The sequence below is a fragment of the Chrysochloris asiatica genome, unplaced genomic scaffold (genome assembly GCF_000296735.1).
Source record: "Chrysochloris asiatica unplaced genomic scaffold, ChrAsi1.0 scaffold00020, whole genome shotgun sequence".
NCBI classification, from domain to species: Eukaryota; Metazoa; Chordata; class Mammalia; order Afrosoricida; family Chrysochloridae; genus Chrysochloris; species Chrysochloris asiatica.
Window position 1 is genome coordinate 16,026,250 of NW_006408538.1, and position 18,312 is coordinate 16,044,561.

General features: G+C 51.0%; 2 protein-coding genes across 4 annotated transcripts in view; one reads left to right on the forward strand and one right to left on the reverse strand.

The window, feature by feature from the left end:
- CDH23 (cadherin-related 23) overlaps positions 1 to 11,271 on the forward strand; it is a 569,346-nt gene extending 558,075 nt beyond the window's left edge. For 2 of the 3 annotated variants that reach the window (XM_006835863.1, XM_006835864.1), the window contains 18 exons: positions 639 to 758; positions 2,506 to 2,683; positions 2,798 to 3,009; positions 5,023 to 5,214; positions 5,304 to 5,417; positions 6,076 to 6,205; positions 6,293 to 6,544; positions 6,615 to 6,776; positions 7,820 to 8,076; positions 8,320 to 8,417; positions 8,497 to 8,617; positions 8,698 to 8,777; positions 8,873 to 8,913; positions 8,982 to 9,042; positions 9,399 to 9,528; positions 9,617 to 9,739; positions 10,079 to 10,183; positions 10,944 to 11,271. In XM_006835863.1, coding sequence (XP_006835926.1) covers positions 639 to 758; positions 2,506 to 2,683; positions 2,798 to 3,009; positions 5,023 to 5,214; positions 5,304 to 5,417; positions 6,076 to 6,205; positions 6,293 to 6,544; positions 6,615 to 6,776; positions 7,820 to 8,076; positions 8,320 to 8,417; positions 8,497 to 8,617; positions 8,698 to 8,777; positions 8,873 to 8,913; positions 8,982 to 9,042; positions 9,399 to 9,528; positions 9,617 to 9,739; positions 10,079 to 10,183; positions 10,944 to 11,270 — 2,703 coding nt within the window. In that variant the 3' untranslated portion in view covers position 11,271. The remainder of the gene's footprint in view (positions 1 to 638; positions 759 to 2,505; positions 2,684 to 2,797; positions 3,010 to 5,022; positions 5,215 to 5,303; positions 5,418 to 6,075; positions 6,206 to 6,292; positions 6,545 to 6,614; positions 6,777 to 7,819; positions 8,077 to 8,319; positions 8,418 to 8,496; positions 8,618 to 8,697; positions 8,778 to 8,872; positions 8,914 to 8,981; positions 9,043 to 9,398; positions 9,529 to 9,616; positions 9,740 to 10,078; positions 10,184 to 10,943) is intronic. The other variant, XM_006835865.1, reaches the window with a different exon arrangement.
- A 1,559-nt stretch (positions 11,272 to 12,830) lies between these two features.
- Positions 12,831 to 18,312, reverse strand: part of PSAP (prosaposin) — a 17,856-nt gene continuing 12,374 nt past the window's right edge. The window contains exons 10-15 of the mRNA XM_006837468.1: positions 17,782 to 17,877; positions 14,641 to 14,824; positions 14,402 to 14,559; positions 14,176 to 14,256; positions 13,822 to 13,929; positions 12,831 to 12,866 (exon numbers count right to left, since the gene is read on the reverse strand). Of these exons, the coding sequence (XP_006837531.1) occupies positions 12,831 to 12,866; positions 13,822 to 13,929; positions 14,176 to 14,256; positions 14,402 to 14,559; positions 14,641 to 14,824; positions 17,782 to 17,877 (663 nt within the window). The remainder of the gene's footprint in view (positions 12,867 to 13,821; positions 13,930 to 14,175; positions 14,257 to 14,401; positions 14,560 to 14,640; positions 14,825 to 17,781; positions 17,878 to 18,312) is intronic.

The window sequence follows — 18,312 nt, forward strand, 5'->3', positions numbered from 1 at the left end:
ATAGTTGTCTCAGTGAGCACCTACTGTATGTATAGTTGACTCAGTGAGCACCTACTGTATGTATAGTTGACGCAGTGAGCACCTACTGTATGTATGGTCATATACTCCTTGCGAGGGGAGGGAAGAGGCCCAAACGGTGCATCTTCCATGCTTCTATAAAGTCCAGGCTTGGAGGAGAAGAGTAGAAACCCCAGAGAGAAGATGAGTGAGGAGTTCAGATGTCTACTAGTTGATTTCAATGACTGTCTGCAGTACAAGGAGAAGGTCCTGTGGCCTGGGGGTAGTTGGTGAGGCAGGACCTTCCCAAGTTGCTAGGACTGGAACTGAACCTGCCCTCCCTGCCCACATCCCCTGCACTCCGTCCTTTCTGCAGAGTTCAAGCTTTCCTGCTTGTTGCAAGCAATCAAACATGGCTCCTAGCCTGGCATTAAGAACAGGGAATATGTATGGGCACTTATTGTGTGCCAGTGCCAGACTGGGCTGTCATGGGGTAGTAAGGACAAAAAGAATTGCTAGAATGTCAGCTTCTTGGGGTATTTCTCTGTGTTCACACTGTGTCTTTAGCATGGAGAACCATGCTTGGCACATAAGAGATGCTCAACAAATATCTGTTGAATAAAGGCCATTCTCCCCAATAGGGTGACATCTGTGTGCTGTCCCCCTTGGACCGGGAGAAGAAGGACCACTATATCCTGACTGCCTTGGCCAAAGACAACCCTGGTGATGTAACCAGCAACCATCGAGAAAACTCAGTGCAGGTGAGAGGTGCTGGCACCAGCCTGGGCCACAAACTAGGCACTGGGCTTGTGGAGGCAGCAAGCAAAACCTTTAGAGAATGACTTCTGCAGAGTGGGAACAGACCCACCCAGTCCCCTCAGAGAACAGTGCTAGGAAGGAGGAGGCGAGAGGTCACCTAATGGGTTAAAATGGCTGTGGCTTAAGACAACAGGGACTCTCTCAAAGAAGCTAAACACATTGTTCTTGTTGTGTACCATCCAGTCAGTTGTGACTCCTCACAACCCTATATAGGGTTTCCAAGGCTATAAACCTCTATGGGAGCAGAAAACCTCATCTTTTATAACCCAAATAAAGCCTGGGGGGGGGGGGTCCACATGGCTCAGTGTTTCCTCAGTGCCACGTTGGAAAGAAACACAGGCCAATATCCAAACGTAATTATAAAGTTGTTAACGTTAATGATATCTGTTAAAGAACATGAATGGGAGACCGGGTCCACCGGCCCATTCCTATGTTAGTTAGGTTCAGTATCCACACAGTTCCACAGTTCATAGCTTTAAGCGCAGCCTCTCCCCCTCTAAGCCCTCCATACCCATTTTTATGCAAAACCCCAAGCCTTGAGATTGCTTTCTCTTTATTCCCCTCCACCATCGCTTTTTCCCCCTTCTCCAGTCCGTCTTTTTGGACTTTTTCAATTCTCCTACACAATAACCTGACCACTCAGGACAGAAAGGCACCTCTCCTATGGGTGGGGAGAAGCTGAATGGGCAAAGATAAGATCTCTTTAGCAGGCAGAGTGAGATTGCCTCACAGGGACACTGACATTTGAGTGGAATCTTGTCCCTGTTCCATACGAGGGGGCTTCAGGAAAATTCATGGGAAAATTCCATTATCTTTTCATTCCATTTTTCCATGAACTGTTTGAAGCCCCCTCAAATGCCTGTGCTGTGTTGTGAAAAGCAGGGGGTTGGAGTCAGAAGACTAAGATCCTGCTAGCTGAGCACACTGACTTGTCCTCTAACCTCTCTCAGCCTCAGTTGCCAAATCCATAAAGGTGGGGAGCCATGGGTGATGCCTACCTCCTAGAGTTGTGGTGGTGAGGGGTCTGGGAGGCGGGGCTTTGAAAGTGCTTTGTGCACTGAGAGGGGTTCCAGAAAGTACTGCTTGGAGAAGGTTACAGAGGGGTAAGGGACTCACTGCCCGGTTTGAGTGTATGGGTCGGATCAGTCCAAGTCAAGAACACACTTTAGGGAGTGGAGGAATCACAGAAAGCCAGCATTAAGGCCCGGAGACTAGAGTCAGATTTCTAGGGTCACTGTTAGAGTGGCAGGGGGCTTCCTGCTTCAGGGCACCACACAGATTACCTGAGTTCTTACTTGGGCCAAGAACTAAGGATGTAGCCTGTATAATCATGTGGGAACTTATAGGGCCCAGAGAGAAGAGACTGTTATCCCAGGTGTACACCTACGGAAACAGGTGATGGTTAAAGTGCTGTCAAGTCAGTTGTAACTCACAGTGACCTGGTATAGGGTTTGCAAGCAGCTGATGGGTTTGAACCGCAGACCTTGAGGCTCAAACTGACCTTGCAGTCCAGTGCTTCTCCCACAGCACCACACCAGGTTAAATATGAGGTGAGAGCCCAGCACCATAGAAACAGTGTTTTGATTCTCAGCCCTTAGTGGGCACCCGGCTTTCCTCCAACCCCACTGACTCCTGTGGGACCAGGTCCCTAGAGGCAGCTCCTGACCTATGAACTGCACCTCCCACTAGGTGGTAATCCAGGTGCTGGACGTCAACGACTGCCGACCACAGTTCTCCAAGCCCCAGTTCAGCACGAGCGTGTATGAGAATGAGCCAGCGGGCACTTCTGTCATCACCATGATAGCCACTGACCAGGATGAGGGCTCCAATGCAGAACTGACCTACTCACTGGAGGGCCCTGGGGCAGGTAGGTGGCCTGTGGGGAGGAGAGGGGCAGACTGCTATACATGTGGGGGGTGGGGGGGTGACGGTGGGAAGAGGAGCAGCTGCCATGGTCCTGTTCCTCTGTCCCACCCACCAGAGGCCTTCCATGTGGACGTGGACTCAGGCCTGGTGACCACCAAGCGGCCACTGCAGTCCTATGAGAGGTTCAACCTCACCGTGGTGGCCACGGATGGAGGAGAGCCCCCTCTCTGGGGCACCACCATGCTCCTGGTAGAGGTCATCGATGTTAATGACAACCGCCCTGTCTTCGTGCGTCCACCCAACGGCACCATCCTACATATCAGAGAGGTACTGTTGCCTCTCCCCCCCAGGTTTGAGCCTCCTGCCCCCCAACATCTACTTTCCAATATCTAGTCCTCTTGCTTATCCTCTAGTCATGACCAGAGGAGAATGGAAAGGCCCCTGTTTGTGAAGGTGGGGAAACTGAGACCAAAGAAGGGATCAGACATACCTAGAACCACATAGACAATGCTTAACAGGGGAATATGCTAGCAACAGATTTGATGAGTCCAACTCTAACACTTACCAGCCAAATGACTACAAAGTGGGAATAATAATAGGAGATGTCCCATCTCTTGTCCCCAGATGTCTGCCAAGGACAGTTTCCCCAACCACCCACTTCCCCCATACTTGTCTCAAAATAAACACCCATGCGCTTTCTGTCTGTCGTTCTGCTGATACCAACGTGGAGACATCCTGGGGACACAGGATAGGCATCAAAATAAGTAACAAGGGAAGTGACTGAGGTTCAGAAATCTCTCCAGTTCTTTCATTCCTTGGTCTAAATTGCCACATAAAGATGGAGGAAGCACTTTTCTGTCCCCTGCCCTTCCCTTCTGTCTTCTAGAACGGGCCCCAGAAGCTCCTTGGTGGTTCAGTTGGGGTGGCCCCAGACTGCAGGAGGTCTCTGCATTTCAGAATGTCAGTCTAAATCCATATTGTTCGTCTCTGTCCCCTTTGAGGTTCCATGGGAGATATCTCTCCCAGAGCGCTACCTATTTTTACTGTGATTTGCTCTTACCTTGTATCCAGTGTCACATCTATAAAGCACATCTACAATAACTGAATGGTCTTCTTTGCTCCCGCAACCAGAGAGCTCAGAGTAGTCCCGCCTGGTGTGACCTGCAGGGGCTGGCTGCACATACCGTACCTCTCACCATTCATCTCCACCTTTCTGCTAATTCCTCTCCCTGTTTCTTAACCCTGAGTTTGAACATGTTCAATCTAACTTCCTTGTAAACTGCTTCAAATATTTTTTGTGAAATGAGACAGAATATGAATTAGTAATAATCTAGATTTTTTTTTCCACTTCAAAGGCCCCATTTACTAAATTCTTCCCTCAAGAACTCCATGTTTGAAAAGATTTATGTCCCTCAAACAACCAGCATTTGTTAAATAATTGTCTAGTTGTCATCCTACTTTTTATTGATTAGATGTGACTTCTAGTTAGGGCTTGAGACTCATGACCACTGAGATAAACAATGAAACCTGCTGAGCTGATAATTTTTCAACTGAAAAAAAAAAAAAAAAAAAAAAAAACACCTCTCTCTCTTTTTCTAGCTCTTTCTCCTCTCTAGTCTGATCATGGATCCACATCTGATTTCTATTAGATTTTTTCTCTATCTTAGACTTATCTCAAGGGAATTCAGGAGATGAGACTGAGATACATTGAAGTGGCATGTCCAGAGCACATGGTGAATTAGTGACAGACCCAGGGGAGTACGGTGGTTCTCTAGGGAAAACACTGGACTGAAAACTGCAAGATCAGTGGTTCGAGCCCACCAGTCTCAGGATTCACAGCCTTGGAACCCTATACAGGGTTACTGTGAGTCAGAACTGACTTGATGGTACTTACAAGGACTGAGGTAGATAATCTGCCATGTTACCCTGTCTGTGGGTCCCCATTTTCATCATACCCCTAGGATGGATGCTGTCATTTGGGAATACCCAGAGTTCTTGTGACTGGGGTAGTTTACTAGGGTAGCAAGACAGAGGGACAAAGGGTGGCTGTGGTCTGTTTGTGTGTCCCCCTTCTGCCCTCTCAACTGCAGCATGCAATGGAACTCCAGGAAAGTGGTCCCAGTGAAGCATGCTGGGGCCCAGGCTGTACTGTCAGTGGCCAGCTGTGGTCCTGGCTAGGGGTGGGGTGGGGGAAAATTTGTAAGAGTCCAGTCAAGCAGCCAGCATGTGTCCTAAGCATGCTGTGAGGTGATGGAAGAAAAAGTAAGGGCTCCATCTCTGGGTCTGGGAGCTGGAATGCTCTGGGGTCTAGGAGCCTCCCACCCCTCCTCACCCCCACAGGAGGTCCCACTGCGCTCCAATGTGTATGAGGTCTATGCCATGGACAAGGACGAGGGCCTCAATGGGGCAGTGCGCTACAGCTTCCTGAAGACAGCAGGCAACCGAGACTGGGAGTACTTTACCATTGACCCTATCAGCGGCCTCATCCAGACTGCGCAACGCCTGGACCGAGAGCAGCAAGCGGTGTACAGCGTAAGGGGCGGGGCTCCGCTTCCTCAAACGCCTCCTTTCTCCCTCCCCCACACGGGTCTCACTCTTTGACTGCGCTTCTTCGCCCATAGCTCATCCTGGTGGCCAGCGATCTGGGCCAGCCCGTACCGTATGAGACCATGCAGCCCCTGCAGGTAGCCCTAGAGGACATCGACGACAACGAGCCCCTCTTCGTGAGGCCCCCAGTAAGCTGCCAACACCTTTGCCCACCTCCCCTACACACAGTACCCACACACAGGCGTCTGTCTGCTTGTATTTCATCGGTGAGCAGGTATTTATTGAGCAGCTACTAGTTCTGGGCGTGACCCAGCAAGCAAAAGAGCAGAGAAAAATGCCTGGACTTCAAGCGCTGATATTCTTGAATTAGCATGTAAACGTGCACAAAAGCTCACTGTCATCTATATGATCCTGACTCATGGTGGCCTTACAGAACAGAGCAGAACTGCTCCAGTCTCCAAGGCCACAGATCACTGGTGGGTTTGAACTGCCTTTAGGTTAGCAACCCAACACTTAATCCACTGCAGCAAGTCAGCTGTGCTTCATGGGGCTGAGGCTGAAAGGAAATGGAGCAGTAAGTCTGGGGGGCCCTATTGTAGGCAGAGACAGCCTGGCCTCCTGGTGTTTCTTCCTGTGTGTTCTTGGATGAGTCTGTCACTCCGCCTGACACTGGTCTAGTTGCTAGATACTTCTGACGACCTGCTAGGGACAGAACCTTGCAGCCTTGGCCCTCTTGAGATTCTAGCTGCTCTGCTCACCCCTGAGCACTATGAGGCATAATCTAGGACTCTCAGGCTGGGGGTGGAAGCCCAGCCTTCCTCTCCTGACAACTCTCTCCCCCTGCAGAAAGGCAGCCCCCAGTACCAACTATTAACAGTCCCTGAGCACTCGCCACGCGGTACCCTCGTGGGCAATGTGACAGGGGCTGTGGACACAGACGAGGGCCCCAACGCCATTGTGTACTACTTCATTGCAGGTGGGGCCCAATGCAGGTAATGCTGACCTACCCCGGGGCTGGAGGTGCCCTAAAGGGCCCTGACCCTGTCCCTGGTCCCACCTCCAGCTGGCAATGAAGAGAAGAACTTTCATCTGCAAACCGATGGGCGTCTGCTGATTCTGAAGGACTTGGACCGGGAGCGGGAGGCTGTCTTCTCCTTCCTTGTCAAAGCCTCGAGCAACCGCAGCTGGACACCTCCGCGTGGACCCTCCTCAGCCCTCGACCTGTTGATTGACCTCTCCCTGCAGGAGGTTCGGGTTGTGCTGGAGGATGTCAATGATCAGCCCCCGCGGTTCACCAAGGCCGAATATACTGCAGGTGCAGGGACCAGAGCCTGGGCATGGGACGTGGGGAGGCACATGCCCCCCACTTACACCTCTTCCTGCAGGAGTGGCCACCGATGCCAAGATGGGCTCGGAGTTGATCCAGGTGTTGGCCTTGGATGCAGACATTGGCAACAACAGTCTGGTCTTCTACAGTATCCTGGCCATTCACTACTTCCAGGCCTTTGCCAATGACTCTGAGGATGTGGGCCAAGTCTTCACCATGGGTAGGTAACTGGACCCTCCATGGTGTGTAGTCTGAGGGTCATTGTGGACACCACTAGGTATGTGTGGATGCCCTTGCATTCACCCACCTGTCTGTTCATCATCAGTCCATTCATCTACTCGTCCATTTCGTAGCCACCCAGACATTTTTATCCTTCTATTCACCCACCTATCCACTCGGCCACCCACCCTTTCCATGTACCCTCTTTATCTTTCCATGTGGGCCTCTCAAACACCCCAGCAGACATTGTACTGGCCTTGGGGAAACTAAAATCAGAGTATACACACTTGTACCTAAAAATGTGCTTATTACCTTTACCTGTAGCCCCAACTTCTTCCCTGCTCTGTTTTAGGAGTTAATTTAGACTCTCTGCCCGGACATTCAAGGCTTCTCCTAATCCTTCTTTCCTGCTCCACACCCTTCCCACTTACCAAACGCCCTGTCTGTGCCCCACAACCCAGTTGCTGAGTTCCCTGCTCCTTGGCTCCCTCACTGCCATCCCCAATCCCACCTGTCTTCGGATTCCCCACCTTCTTCAGGAAAGCTTCTCTGATGACCCAACAGAACTATCCCTTCTGCTTCTGAGCTCCTCCTACTCTTTACTGTCTTCTAAGAAAGACTGTGCTGAACCACCAGCATTTGTTCAGTACCTGAGACAGAGCCCGAGGGTGAGGCACGAAGGAGCCTTCACCCCACACTGCACCTCAACAGCGTGCAGGGGCGGTCACACACTCACCATCCTAGAGTCTGCACCCTGCAGTTGTGTTTAACATACAAAGTGGTTAGGTCAACAGTGTAAAATCAAGTAGTTTTACATACATATTATGAAGGTCTGAGTTTTCTAGAAAAAGTTCAGATCTGTCACTCCCGGTGACAATCGTCAGCCTAACTGAGGGGCAAGATGCTGCCCCTTCAGATGTCCTCCTGATCATGAGCCCCTGTCCCCTTTTGTCATCTCTGGGCCCTGCACAGGTGTGCTGCCCACTGATGTCCACCTTCCCTATGACTCCTGAGCTGTGCCCCACCTTCGGGTTCTTCCCACAGGGAATGTGGATGGTATCCTGCGCACCTTCGACCTCTTCATGGCCTACAGCCCTGGCTACTTTGTGGTGGACATTGTGGCCAGGGACCTGGCTGGTCACAATGACACAGCCATCATTGGCATCTACATTCTGAGAGATGACCAGCGTGTCAAGATTGTCATTAATGAGATCCCTGACCGAGTACGTGGCTTTGAGGAGGAGTTCATCCGCCTGCTGTCTAACATCACAGGTGCCATCGTCAACACTGACGATGTTCAGGTACCCAATGGGGCCTCCTAGGGCAATGGGGCAGACCAGGGAGGTGTGTACACACACATGCGTATGAGATGGGGTGTGCCCCTCTGGGGTCTCTGGACCTCATTTTCCTCATCTGTGAAATCGACTGGCCCCATTCTTGATCCTCAATGAGCACTCAGTAGAGATGGGCTTATTATTGGGGTGGGACAGCAGTGGATCCTAGAAGAGGCCTGTCTACACTACCCATCCCCCTTCTCATTTAAGTTCCACGTGGACAAGAAGGGTCGGGTGAACTTTGCACAGACAGAACTGCTCATCCACGTGGTGAATCGGGACACCAACCGCATCCTGGATGTGGACAGGTGGGTGGGGACCAGGAGGGCCAGGGACCTACCAAAGGAGGGTGGAGGAAGGGAGCTAACACCCTAACCTCTTGTCCAGGGTGATCCAGATGATTGATGAGAACAAGGAGCAGCTGCGCAATCTCTTCCGGAACTACAACGTCCTGGATGTGCAGCCAGCCATCCCCGTCCGGCTGCCCGATGACATGTCTGCCCTGCAGGTATCCCCCACGCCCCCTCGCTGCACTGACTGCAGTGAGAGGCGCAACTGCACCTGTTGACACCTGCCCCCACCCCCCAGATGGCCATCATCGCCCTGGCAATTCTCCTCTTCCTGGCGGCCATGCTCTTCGTCCTCATGAACTGGTACTACAGGACCGTGTGAGTACCCCCACCACTGCCCTGCTCCTGGGGCAGCCACAGGGGCCCTAAGATGTCAGCCCAGCCCTCACCAGCCTGTCTCTGCTCCTCTCCAGACACAAGAGGAAGCTCAAAGCCATCGTAGCTGGCTCTGCAGGTGAGTATCTGCAGTCGGGAAGGGCAGAGGGGACAGGTCGCCCTCCCTCTCAACCCATCTCCCTGCAGGGAATCGCGGTTTCATGGACATCATGGACATGCCCAACACTAACAAATACTCCTTCGATGGGTGAGTGGACTCCCAAGCCCTGCCCCGTCTTCTCTGGGGCACCTGCCGAGGACCCTGCAGACAGATTTCCTGCAGTCCCTCGACTGCTGAGGAAACAGATTGACTCAAACTGGGGGCGTGGGCACCCCAATCCTCTGAAACACGTCTGATTCAGAATGATGTGTTGTCCTGGTCTCAGCGGGATCCTCTGGTGGAAGCATGCCTCCAGCCCTGGGGAGGCCTGTTTTCCTCACCCCACACCCTGGTTCTGTGAAAGATGCTGCAGTTGGCCTAGAGAAAGGGGAAGGGGTGGGGCTGAGCCCAGGAAAGCACCTGTGCCCTCAAACCTGCCAGCCCCCAGCTTCCTCATCTCACAGGGCCAACCCTGTCTGGCTGGATCCTTTCTGCCGGAATCTGGAGCTGGCTGCCCAGGCTGAGCACGAGGACGACTTGCCGGAGAACCTGAGTGAGATTGCAGACCTGTGGAACAGCCCCACCCGCACCCATGTGAGCCAGCCAGAGGGTGGTGGGTGTTGGGTGGAGGGTGAAAGGGTCAGGGTCTAGCTCTGTTCCAGCTCATGTCCCCTCCCCACAGGGTACGTTTGGACGTGAGCCAGCAGCTGTCAAGCCTGATGAGGACCGGTACCTACGGGCAGCCCTCCAGGAATACGACAACATTGCCAAACTGGGCCAGATTATCCGGGAGGGACCCATTAAGGTGAGGCCCTGCCAGCAGGCCCCAGCATCCCGACCCCTCCTGAGGAATGCAGGGAGGGACGGACCCAGCCCTCCACCAGGGCTCTGAGGCTGATATGGATGATTCAGCAGTAGCAGCCCAGGCTCCGGTCTCAGGTGTGCGCCCACCTGGGTCTTTGCTCTCATCTGTATAACTGGCCTCCTGCCTATGATAGCTCCAAGATGCTCTCTAGGATCACGGTCGAGGAGCTTGTATGTACCCCCAAGTTCAGTGACACCCCCCGCCCCCCCAGAGTCACCTTCCATGCGGGAGGCAGACAGGGGAGGGCCTTGGTGGGGGTTAACCCTCTCCCTCCCCCAGGGCTCGCTGCTGAAGGTGGTCCTGGAGGATTACCTGCGGCTCAAAAAGCTCTTTGCACAGCGGATGGTGCAAAAAGCCTCCTCCAGCCATTCCTCCATCTCCGAGGTAGTGAGGCAGCGGGTGGGCGGGGGGCTGCGTGCTGTGCCCCAGCCTGGGGATGCTCTTGCTCACCTTCCCCTCTCTGCGTCTCAAACTCTGCCATCAGGGAGGGCTGCACAGACATGACAGGAGCTGCCACGTCAGGCCCTGGGTTCTACTCTCTGGGCTCTGTGGGAGCATTAATGGGGTCAGGGACACCACTGCTCAGATCCCTGAAAGTCCAACAGTACCTTTGAGGAATGACGGCATTTTCAGAAGCTGGCTGTCACGCCTGCCTGTTTGCCTGCTGTAGTTATTAGGACACCATCATGTAGCCATCAGACTTGGTGTGGACATCCACAATTCTTGCCAGGGCCACATTCTCAAGTGGAATTGGCTAGAGCTGAAAAGCCTCTGCTTTAGGCAGGACCAAAGGGCCATCCTGAGTCCACTACATCCTGTTTCACCCTCCAGCATCACCTGGCCACAATGAAGTAATCCTTCTTCAGGCCAGGTGGATACCACTGCAGCAAAGGTTTTTACAGACCATCAGAATGAAGACAAGCATCCCGTAGGTAGCTCCTACACCTCAACTATCTGTGGTTCCCTTTTACGCCCCAGTTTGAGAAATACTGTCCAAAGTTGGACAACGTGCTGTGGAGGGAGCCTAGGGTAGGGTTCGTTGTGGGGGGAGGAAAGGACAGAGCAGGAGCGTGTCTGGGGCCACATAGCCGGCCACCCCTTTGCCATGGGTCTGAGCAGTGTGGGGGGGCTGGGCCTTTTGCAGTTGATCCAGACAGAGCTGGATGAGGAGCCAGGGGAGTGCAGCCCGAGCCAAGGCAGCCTACGCTTCCGCCACAAGCCGCCAGTGGAAGTCAAGGGCCCCGACGGGATCCACATGGTCCACGGTAGCATGGGTACGCTGCTGGCCACTGACCTCAACAGCCTGCCTGAGGATGACCAGAAGGGCCTGGGCCGCTCACTGGAGACACTGACGGCCGCTGAAGCCAGTGCCTTCGAGCGCAATGCCCGCACCGAGTCCGCCAAATCCACGCCACTGCACAAGCTCCATGACGTGATCCTGGAGAGCCCCCTGGAGATCACAGAGCTCTGACGGGCGGCCACGCCAGCCACTCTGATTTCACTTTACTAGACACTCATTCATTCAGCATCTGATCTCTACCTACCTTCATAAAATTTGTTATTTTTTTAAGAAAAACAAAATGCTAAGTGTCTAAGAATGAGGTAAGGATAGTCACTGGGGCCCCTGGAGTCTGGTGACCAGCTTGGCTCACTCAGGTTGGGTCAAGAGGACAAGCAGACCCCTCTTCTCCCCACTCCTCCTGCCCCATACCTCTCCTCTCCCTACAGAGTAAGGGCCTAGCACCTGAGTTGGTAAGCAGGGCGCCGGGAGCCACGACATCCATCACATCCCTAGCTGGACATCCAGGTGGAGGCAGGGAGGGAGAGCCCTGCCATCCACACGGACAAGGTCAAGAGCAGCGCATTCACTTCATCAGCATCCCAACACCCCCAGCTTCTAAAGCGAAGTGACTGGTATTCCCTTGAATGTGTAGTGTGTTCATGTGTATTCCTTTTTTAAATTAAGTTATTCCCTTCGTTTTGTTTAACTGGTACTCAGTGGAAGTTTCTGGAACGGTCTATTTAAAAAGAAAAGCAACTCATGAGGAACCAGCAATACATTCTGGCTCTGTCAACTCCTGTGGGGCTGGGCTTGGGGGGCGGGCATCAGGAAGGACCAGAGGAGCTGAAGGCTGGTAGGGCATGATGGCGCTAGCCACATAAATGCTCTGGTCCTGATCTGGCTGACAATATTTTATTGTTAAATCACAGACTTTAGTGCAAAACAAAAATCATTGTCCGTTTACTAGCAATATCACATCTTCCTGGCTTTGCCCGCTGTTGCCTGGCAACCACAAAAGAGAAGTGCCCACTGTACCCCCAGAAAGCCGAGGCTTAGGAGCATCACCTGCACGCTGATTGGAAAGGGTATGTCAAAAAGAGCATTTGCCCAAAGCAAGGGCTGGCAGACACGAAACACGCAGGCGGTGGCCCCACAGGACCACCACACAGAGCTAGCAAGTTATAGTCAGCAGTTTCCCCCCCTCCCCCCCAATGAGGCATCACTAAGAGACACAGGAAAGCTGAATCAGTATCAGCCAGGGACAGCAAACCCTGAAGCCCACCCACTCCCCCCAGCCAGTACAGTGGGAACTACAGTGCTTTTAAAAGCCTAACTCTTCTGAGCTAATTTTTCACATACAACTGCCTTTGTTTTACTTCTCTGTACAGAAACCACCAGCCTGGGGGAGGGGTCCTCCTTAGTACAGGCGGAGGTCTCCAAAAGCTCAGAGACCACAGGTCCAAAGACGACGGACAGCCATCCGTCAGGACGCACTGTATCAGGCCAGTGCCACGTGGCCACCATAAAAAGGCAGGCTCAGTAGTCACTGTCCAGCAGAGAAGAGGGACACTGAAGCGCTAGGTCAGTTGGGGGTAGACGACTCCCACACTGACAGCAATGTTACAACAAAGGACTTAAGAAACAGGGAACCTATTTTTTTAAAAACAAAACCAATACATGTGTGCGTTCATTCCCCCAGCTACACAAGTAGTAAAAGATGCTGTGGTTCTCCAAGATGGAACGTTCTTTCTAGTTCCACACGTGACGCTTGCAATGCTCGACAGCCTGGTAGGAGAGAGGAAAGCAGTTTGAGTCTTCAGTGACAAATACCATTCCTGGCCCATCAGTATGAGATGTCACCGTAAGTAGGACTACTACCTTGCTCTGGGTCAGCCCGATGGCACATTACACTTAAAACACAGAACAAATCTCATTTGAAACCTGAGAACATGTGGTTAGCAGGAGCTTGGCGCTCATAAGATACAACAACAGATACAAAGTCCTTATAATGTTTTGGACCCAGGACCCCAGCATCTAATTACAACACTGTTGGTAGACTGTAGAGGCCCCCTCAGGCAGCCTCTTCTCACTCAATGGTCAGAAGTACACACGAGCTTGGCCTGGAGAAGTGAGGTCATGGACACATTTACCCAGTCGGAGGGCAGCAGGAAGCAGTCCGTGCACTAACTGGGGTGGGGGTGCGGTACAGATGGCTGAGACATGGCCTGGGTGTGACCCAAGACCCGTAAGGCAGGTGGTGCAACCTCCTCTAACATGGGTACAACTCAACCCGCACTGCTGGTTACAAGGAACCCCTTGTAAGGGAAAACGTTGCACAAAAAGAACATTAAGCAAAAGGGGCCTGTGCAAACCTCTACCCATAAAAGCAGCATGGCCATCCAGCAAGACCAATCCACGGGGGCTGGGCCTGGGTGGCCGATGAATGAAGTCCAGACACAGCAAATGCACTTGGGTTAAGGGTGCAGGCAGGGAGCCCAAGTACTCCAGCTGCCCACATGCAAATCTGATACAGTCACAAGAACAGGAAGCAGACCTAACCCCAACGTCCCATCTTAATAGCTGAGGGGTCATGGCTAAGTCTGTTCCCCTCCCTGGGCCTTAGCTTTCTTGTCTATACACAGGCAGAGTAAGCTCTTCCTACAGCCAAAGGTCAAGGGGGAAGGGTCCGCATGGAAAGCTTCCCTACACAGAGGCAGGTCTGGAGTGACGCGTTACTCACATTGCACTGGGCTGCTGTCTCCATGTTCTGGCACCAGTAGCTTGGACCCCAGACACACTTCTCAGTCCCCAAAATAGGTTTATGGGCAGAGGGGCAGGCTCCCACCTTCTAGATGAAAAAGAGCAAATGATAAGTTTATTTGCCTAATTAATAATCACTTTCAAAACTTCTAAAAGCAGACAGATTCAGGACTCTGCCGTAACGCTAGACCAGGGCTGTGAGAAAAGCACCGAGTCCTAGTTCTCTCCCTTCTTGGTGCTTCCGTGTCCCACCTTCACCCCTCAGGAAAGCCAAGAACTGCCCAGGGTCCACACTGCACTCTGCACATTACACCCACCACCCAGCGAAGCTTACCAGGCACACAAAGGAAGGCTCCATCACTTCCAACAGGGCCTCTATCAGTACAGGCTCATACTGGGTCACAAACTCATCACACTGCAAAAAGAAAGTAGGGGTAAGGGCCCGGGGCTAGGCACAGTGGGGTGTAATGGGGCCTGGAGGCAGCTGGATGGGCTCTGCTTCAGAGGCCCCACCCAGCTGTCTGCTCTGGCCTGTGGGCCTAAAGCAGCCCTGCACATACCTGCTTTTGGTAAGGGTCGGGCAGGAAGTTGCAGCCCTTCTCTAAGGCAGCCAGGATCTCCTCCTTTGTGCTGTTCTTCTCCAGGTTGTGATCCAAGTAGCTCACCAGCTCCTTGCACACCTCACAGAAGCCACCATCGTTGCGCCGAGCCAAATGTACTAGAGAGGAGAGCGTGGCTCAATGCTGGCAGGGCCCTTCCCCACAGGCTACCACGCCTACCCACCCGGCCTGTGGCTCACCCCTCAGAGCTGGCAGCCCCTTGGAGGAGCAGAGGTGGAGCAGGCTGCACACCAGCTCAGGGCTGGCCTCCTGCAGGATGGACAGAATGGCCGTGCCGTAGGTGTCCACCACCTCTTGGCACTCAGAGGACATGGAGGTGGGCAGCTTTGAGCACATTTTCTCTACAGCGTGGATTATTTCTTGCTGAAAATCAAGACAAGAATATGTGAGATACTGGGAGACTGAGCAGGGGTAGGAAAGTGTACAAATACGAGCTAGGAAGCCAGCCAGAAACCAAGTGTTTCTTCCTCCCCGAGATGCTGGAGCCACAAAGCTGGGCAGAATGGCCAGCTGCACACCAGCGGGAGGGACCTAGGGGTGGGGCAAGGAGGCAATGTGAACGTAGGCTCCCATGTACTCCCTAGCAACAAGCCTACCAGATGACTTTTTAAAAACAAGCACACACAGAGCACAGAACACGGACAACAGCTGGCACTCGGCACTCACTGCAGCTGATGCTGGGAACCACCTCAAACAGTAACAGAATTTGAAGGAAGTGCTGTCAAATCTGAGTCCCGAGATGGACAGCCACCACGACTGGGAGGAACAGCTAGTGCAGGGCCATCCATTAGGGAAAGGCAGACAACCGGGAAGTTGAACACCTTCCCCACCCCACCCCCCTGCTAATGTATCCTGAACTCCAGAGTCCTCTAAAACTCCAGAATCAACACAGAACTCTAGGGATAAGAGTACCCTCTAGTGGTTCTCAGGAGAACATCCCAAGCCTAGGCCACTGGGCCAGTCTGACTCAGACTGGCCGTGAGGTTTCCAGGGCAGGGTGTATTTGCAAAGGTGGGCTGCTGCACCATTGCCTCATGAAATGGTTGGGGATCTAGGCCCTGGTCATTGGGCTAGCAGTCATGTACTGGGTCCCTGTGCCACTCTGGCATCCAAGCAGACATGTTTCAGACACACCAGGGGAGAAAAAAAGCCCAAAGATCAACAAAGTATGTTGTTATTGTTAAGTGCCTTCAACTCAGTTCCGACTTTCCAAGGAGCAGCTGACAGGTTTGAACTGCTCATTTTTCAGTTAGCAGTCCAGAGGAGAATAAACAAAAAATTGCAAAAGAAGAACCAATAAAAAGGAAACATGAAGACGAGAAAATTTCTTCTATGAAGGCCATACTATACTGCCAAATGTTTTTTGTTTTTTTTTTTTTTAATTTTTTTTTTAATGCGCCCAGAAAACACACTAGCAGAGATATCAGGGACAAAATGAGAACATCAGAGTCTCAACTTGGAAACTGAAAACAAAACAACTACTCGAACAAAGAAATGCTCAACAGATTACAAGAATTCAATGAAGAAAGCTAGTATTCGAATTATTAGGATCCAAGAGTACCTAGAGGTCAATAAAGGCACAGAGAACCACGCTTGCAAATATACAAAGCGACACGCACCCCAGCTTTAAAAAACAAAAAGATAAATTCTTAAAAATACAAAAGGAGAGAATTCTGAATGCAGCAAGAGAAAACACATAATACATACCACAAGGGGCTTTCATTAGGAATCAATGCAGGTTTCTCCCCGAAAAGGAAGGAGCAACAATGTAAAACACTGAAACTACTGCCAACTTAGAATTCTCCATTTCGCCAAGTTGTCATTCAAATACGAGGGGAAATCAGACATTCCCAAAACAGATGCGCTGAGAATTTGCCACCACCAGACCAGCTCTGCAAGAATTAACCCAAGGAGCGCTCCAAATGAAAGGCAAGAGCCTTAATACTCTTTATATATACACTGGGGAAGGAGCTCTGGTAGCTTAGTGGTTACGAATCGAGCTGCTAACACAAGGTCAACAGTTCGAAACTACCAGCTGTTCCGCGGGAAAGATGAAGCATTCTGCTCCCGTAAAGATTTACAGCCTTGGAAACTTGTTCAAGGTCACTATGAGTCGGAACCGACTCGATGGCAACATATACACTGGGGAGTAGGCTCCAAAAAAAAACCCACAATCAATGATAAGGACCAAGTATGTGATATTTTCAGAGAATAAATCCTGCAAACAATACAGTATCAAGTTTGTAAGGATTAAGTACAATATAAACATGACTCATCCTCTTGCTGCACAAGGACACCAACAGACAAAGGGCAGAGAAAAACATCCCATGCAACCAGTAAACAAAATAATGATACTGACAGCAGGCAAGATAAGAAATTACATAATAAAAGAACAAAAGATTCATAATAGAAGAATCAACAAAAGATTCATAATAGAAGAATCAACCCAGCAGAAAGACATTAATTAAAAATAAAAAATAAAAGAAAAGCCGATTCTTGGCATGAACTTGAACAAATCATCTAAAAGATAACTAAGGACAAACAAAACCATAAGCCAATTGGCCATAAAGAACATACAAGGGTTAAGTGAAAACGTACTGTTGTAACAGAATCGCTATTTTATTAAATAAAAATCATCAAAATGTGAAGTTATTATTTCTTGACATATCCTCTAACTAGACCCATATACTTCAAATGTGGGGTTCCCATCTCCCTAACCCTGACCAGAACAACTCTGTTCTTTGATTTACACATCAAATTGCAGTTTGGGCATCCTAAAGAGACTCAAATCGTGTTCCTTCGACATGCTCTGGGATAAACTCCCATAAGACTTCTGACCCTTGTACCCTTAAAGAATGAGCAGGTGCACTTTTGTGTCACTGAGAACCCTATGTCTTACTGAGAAGTGGCGGGGGAGACACCAGACGAACTGAAACACTCTTTAAACCAAGTCTACTCCCTGGGGTCATTTTCCAGCAAACTAGCAGAGTGGTGCCCTATATAAGTATGAGACCAAAGGACAACCATTATTCAAAAGCAAAGATGACAGCAAAGATGACAAAGATGTAAGAAAACTAGAGTACCAGAAAGGGCACAAACTGAACGTAATTAAAGAGAACATTGACCCACTGATGTAAATAACTAATGTTGGCTGAACAATTAGAGGTGAAGTTGCCAACTTTCAACAAGAACTCGATAAAATATTATTCAAATATATAGGTAAAGCTGAGGAAAGGATTGTATATTCCCAGGCAGTTGGCCTTTAGAATCTCCCACTAAGGCATGGTGGCCCCAAGAAGACAGCGGCGCAGTCCACATACCTCGGTCTTGTTGTTGTCAATGAGTTTGACCACCTCCTTCACCACGTACTCACACACTTCACAGTACACGCCAGCATTCGCTGGGACCAGGCCCTTCTGTGGAAGGTACAAGAATATTTCAGTGTGAAGTCCTTGCCCCTAAGTCCTACTCCTCTGAAGGACAAGGGGCAGACACCTTGGGCAGGTTAGCTAGTTATACTAAGAGCCCCACTGAATTCAAAATGATCTCTGGCTTCCTTCCAATGTCAACTCCCTAATGTGTTTTATATGGTAGGGTCCCCAACCCCTACCCAGTCCTCTGTCACTGACTCGTGCTGCCTTAAAAACAAAAAAACTTCAGTAGACTAATTCTCCTGGGACAGTCTAAGCGATTCTCTGCTCAGTTAAAACCACTCAATGTTCATTTTGAAAAAGAGTGTGGGGCATATGGGGGAAGGATAGGGAGGTGGTGAGAATTGAGGGCGGGATTCTAATACTATGTAAGAATCTGCACATGGGTTTCCTAGCATGGTCCAGCGACAACAGAAATCT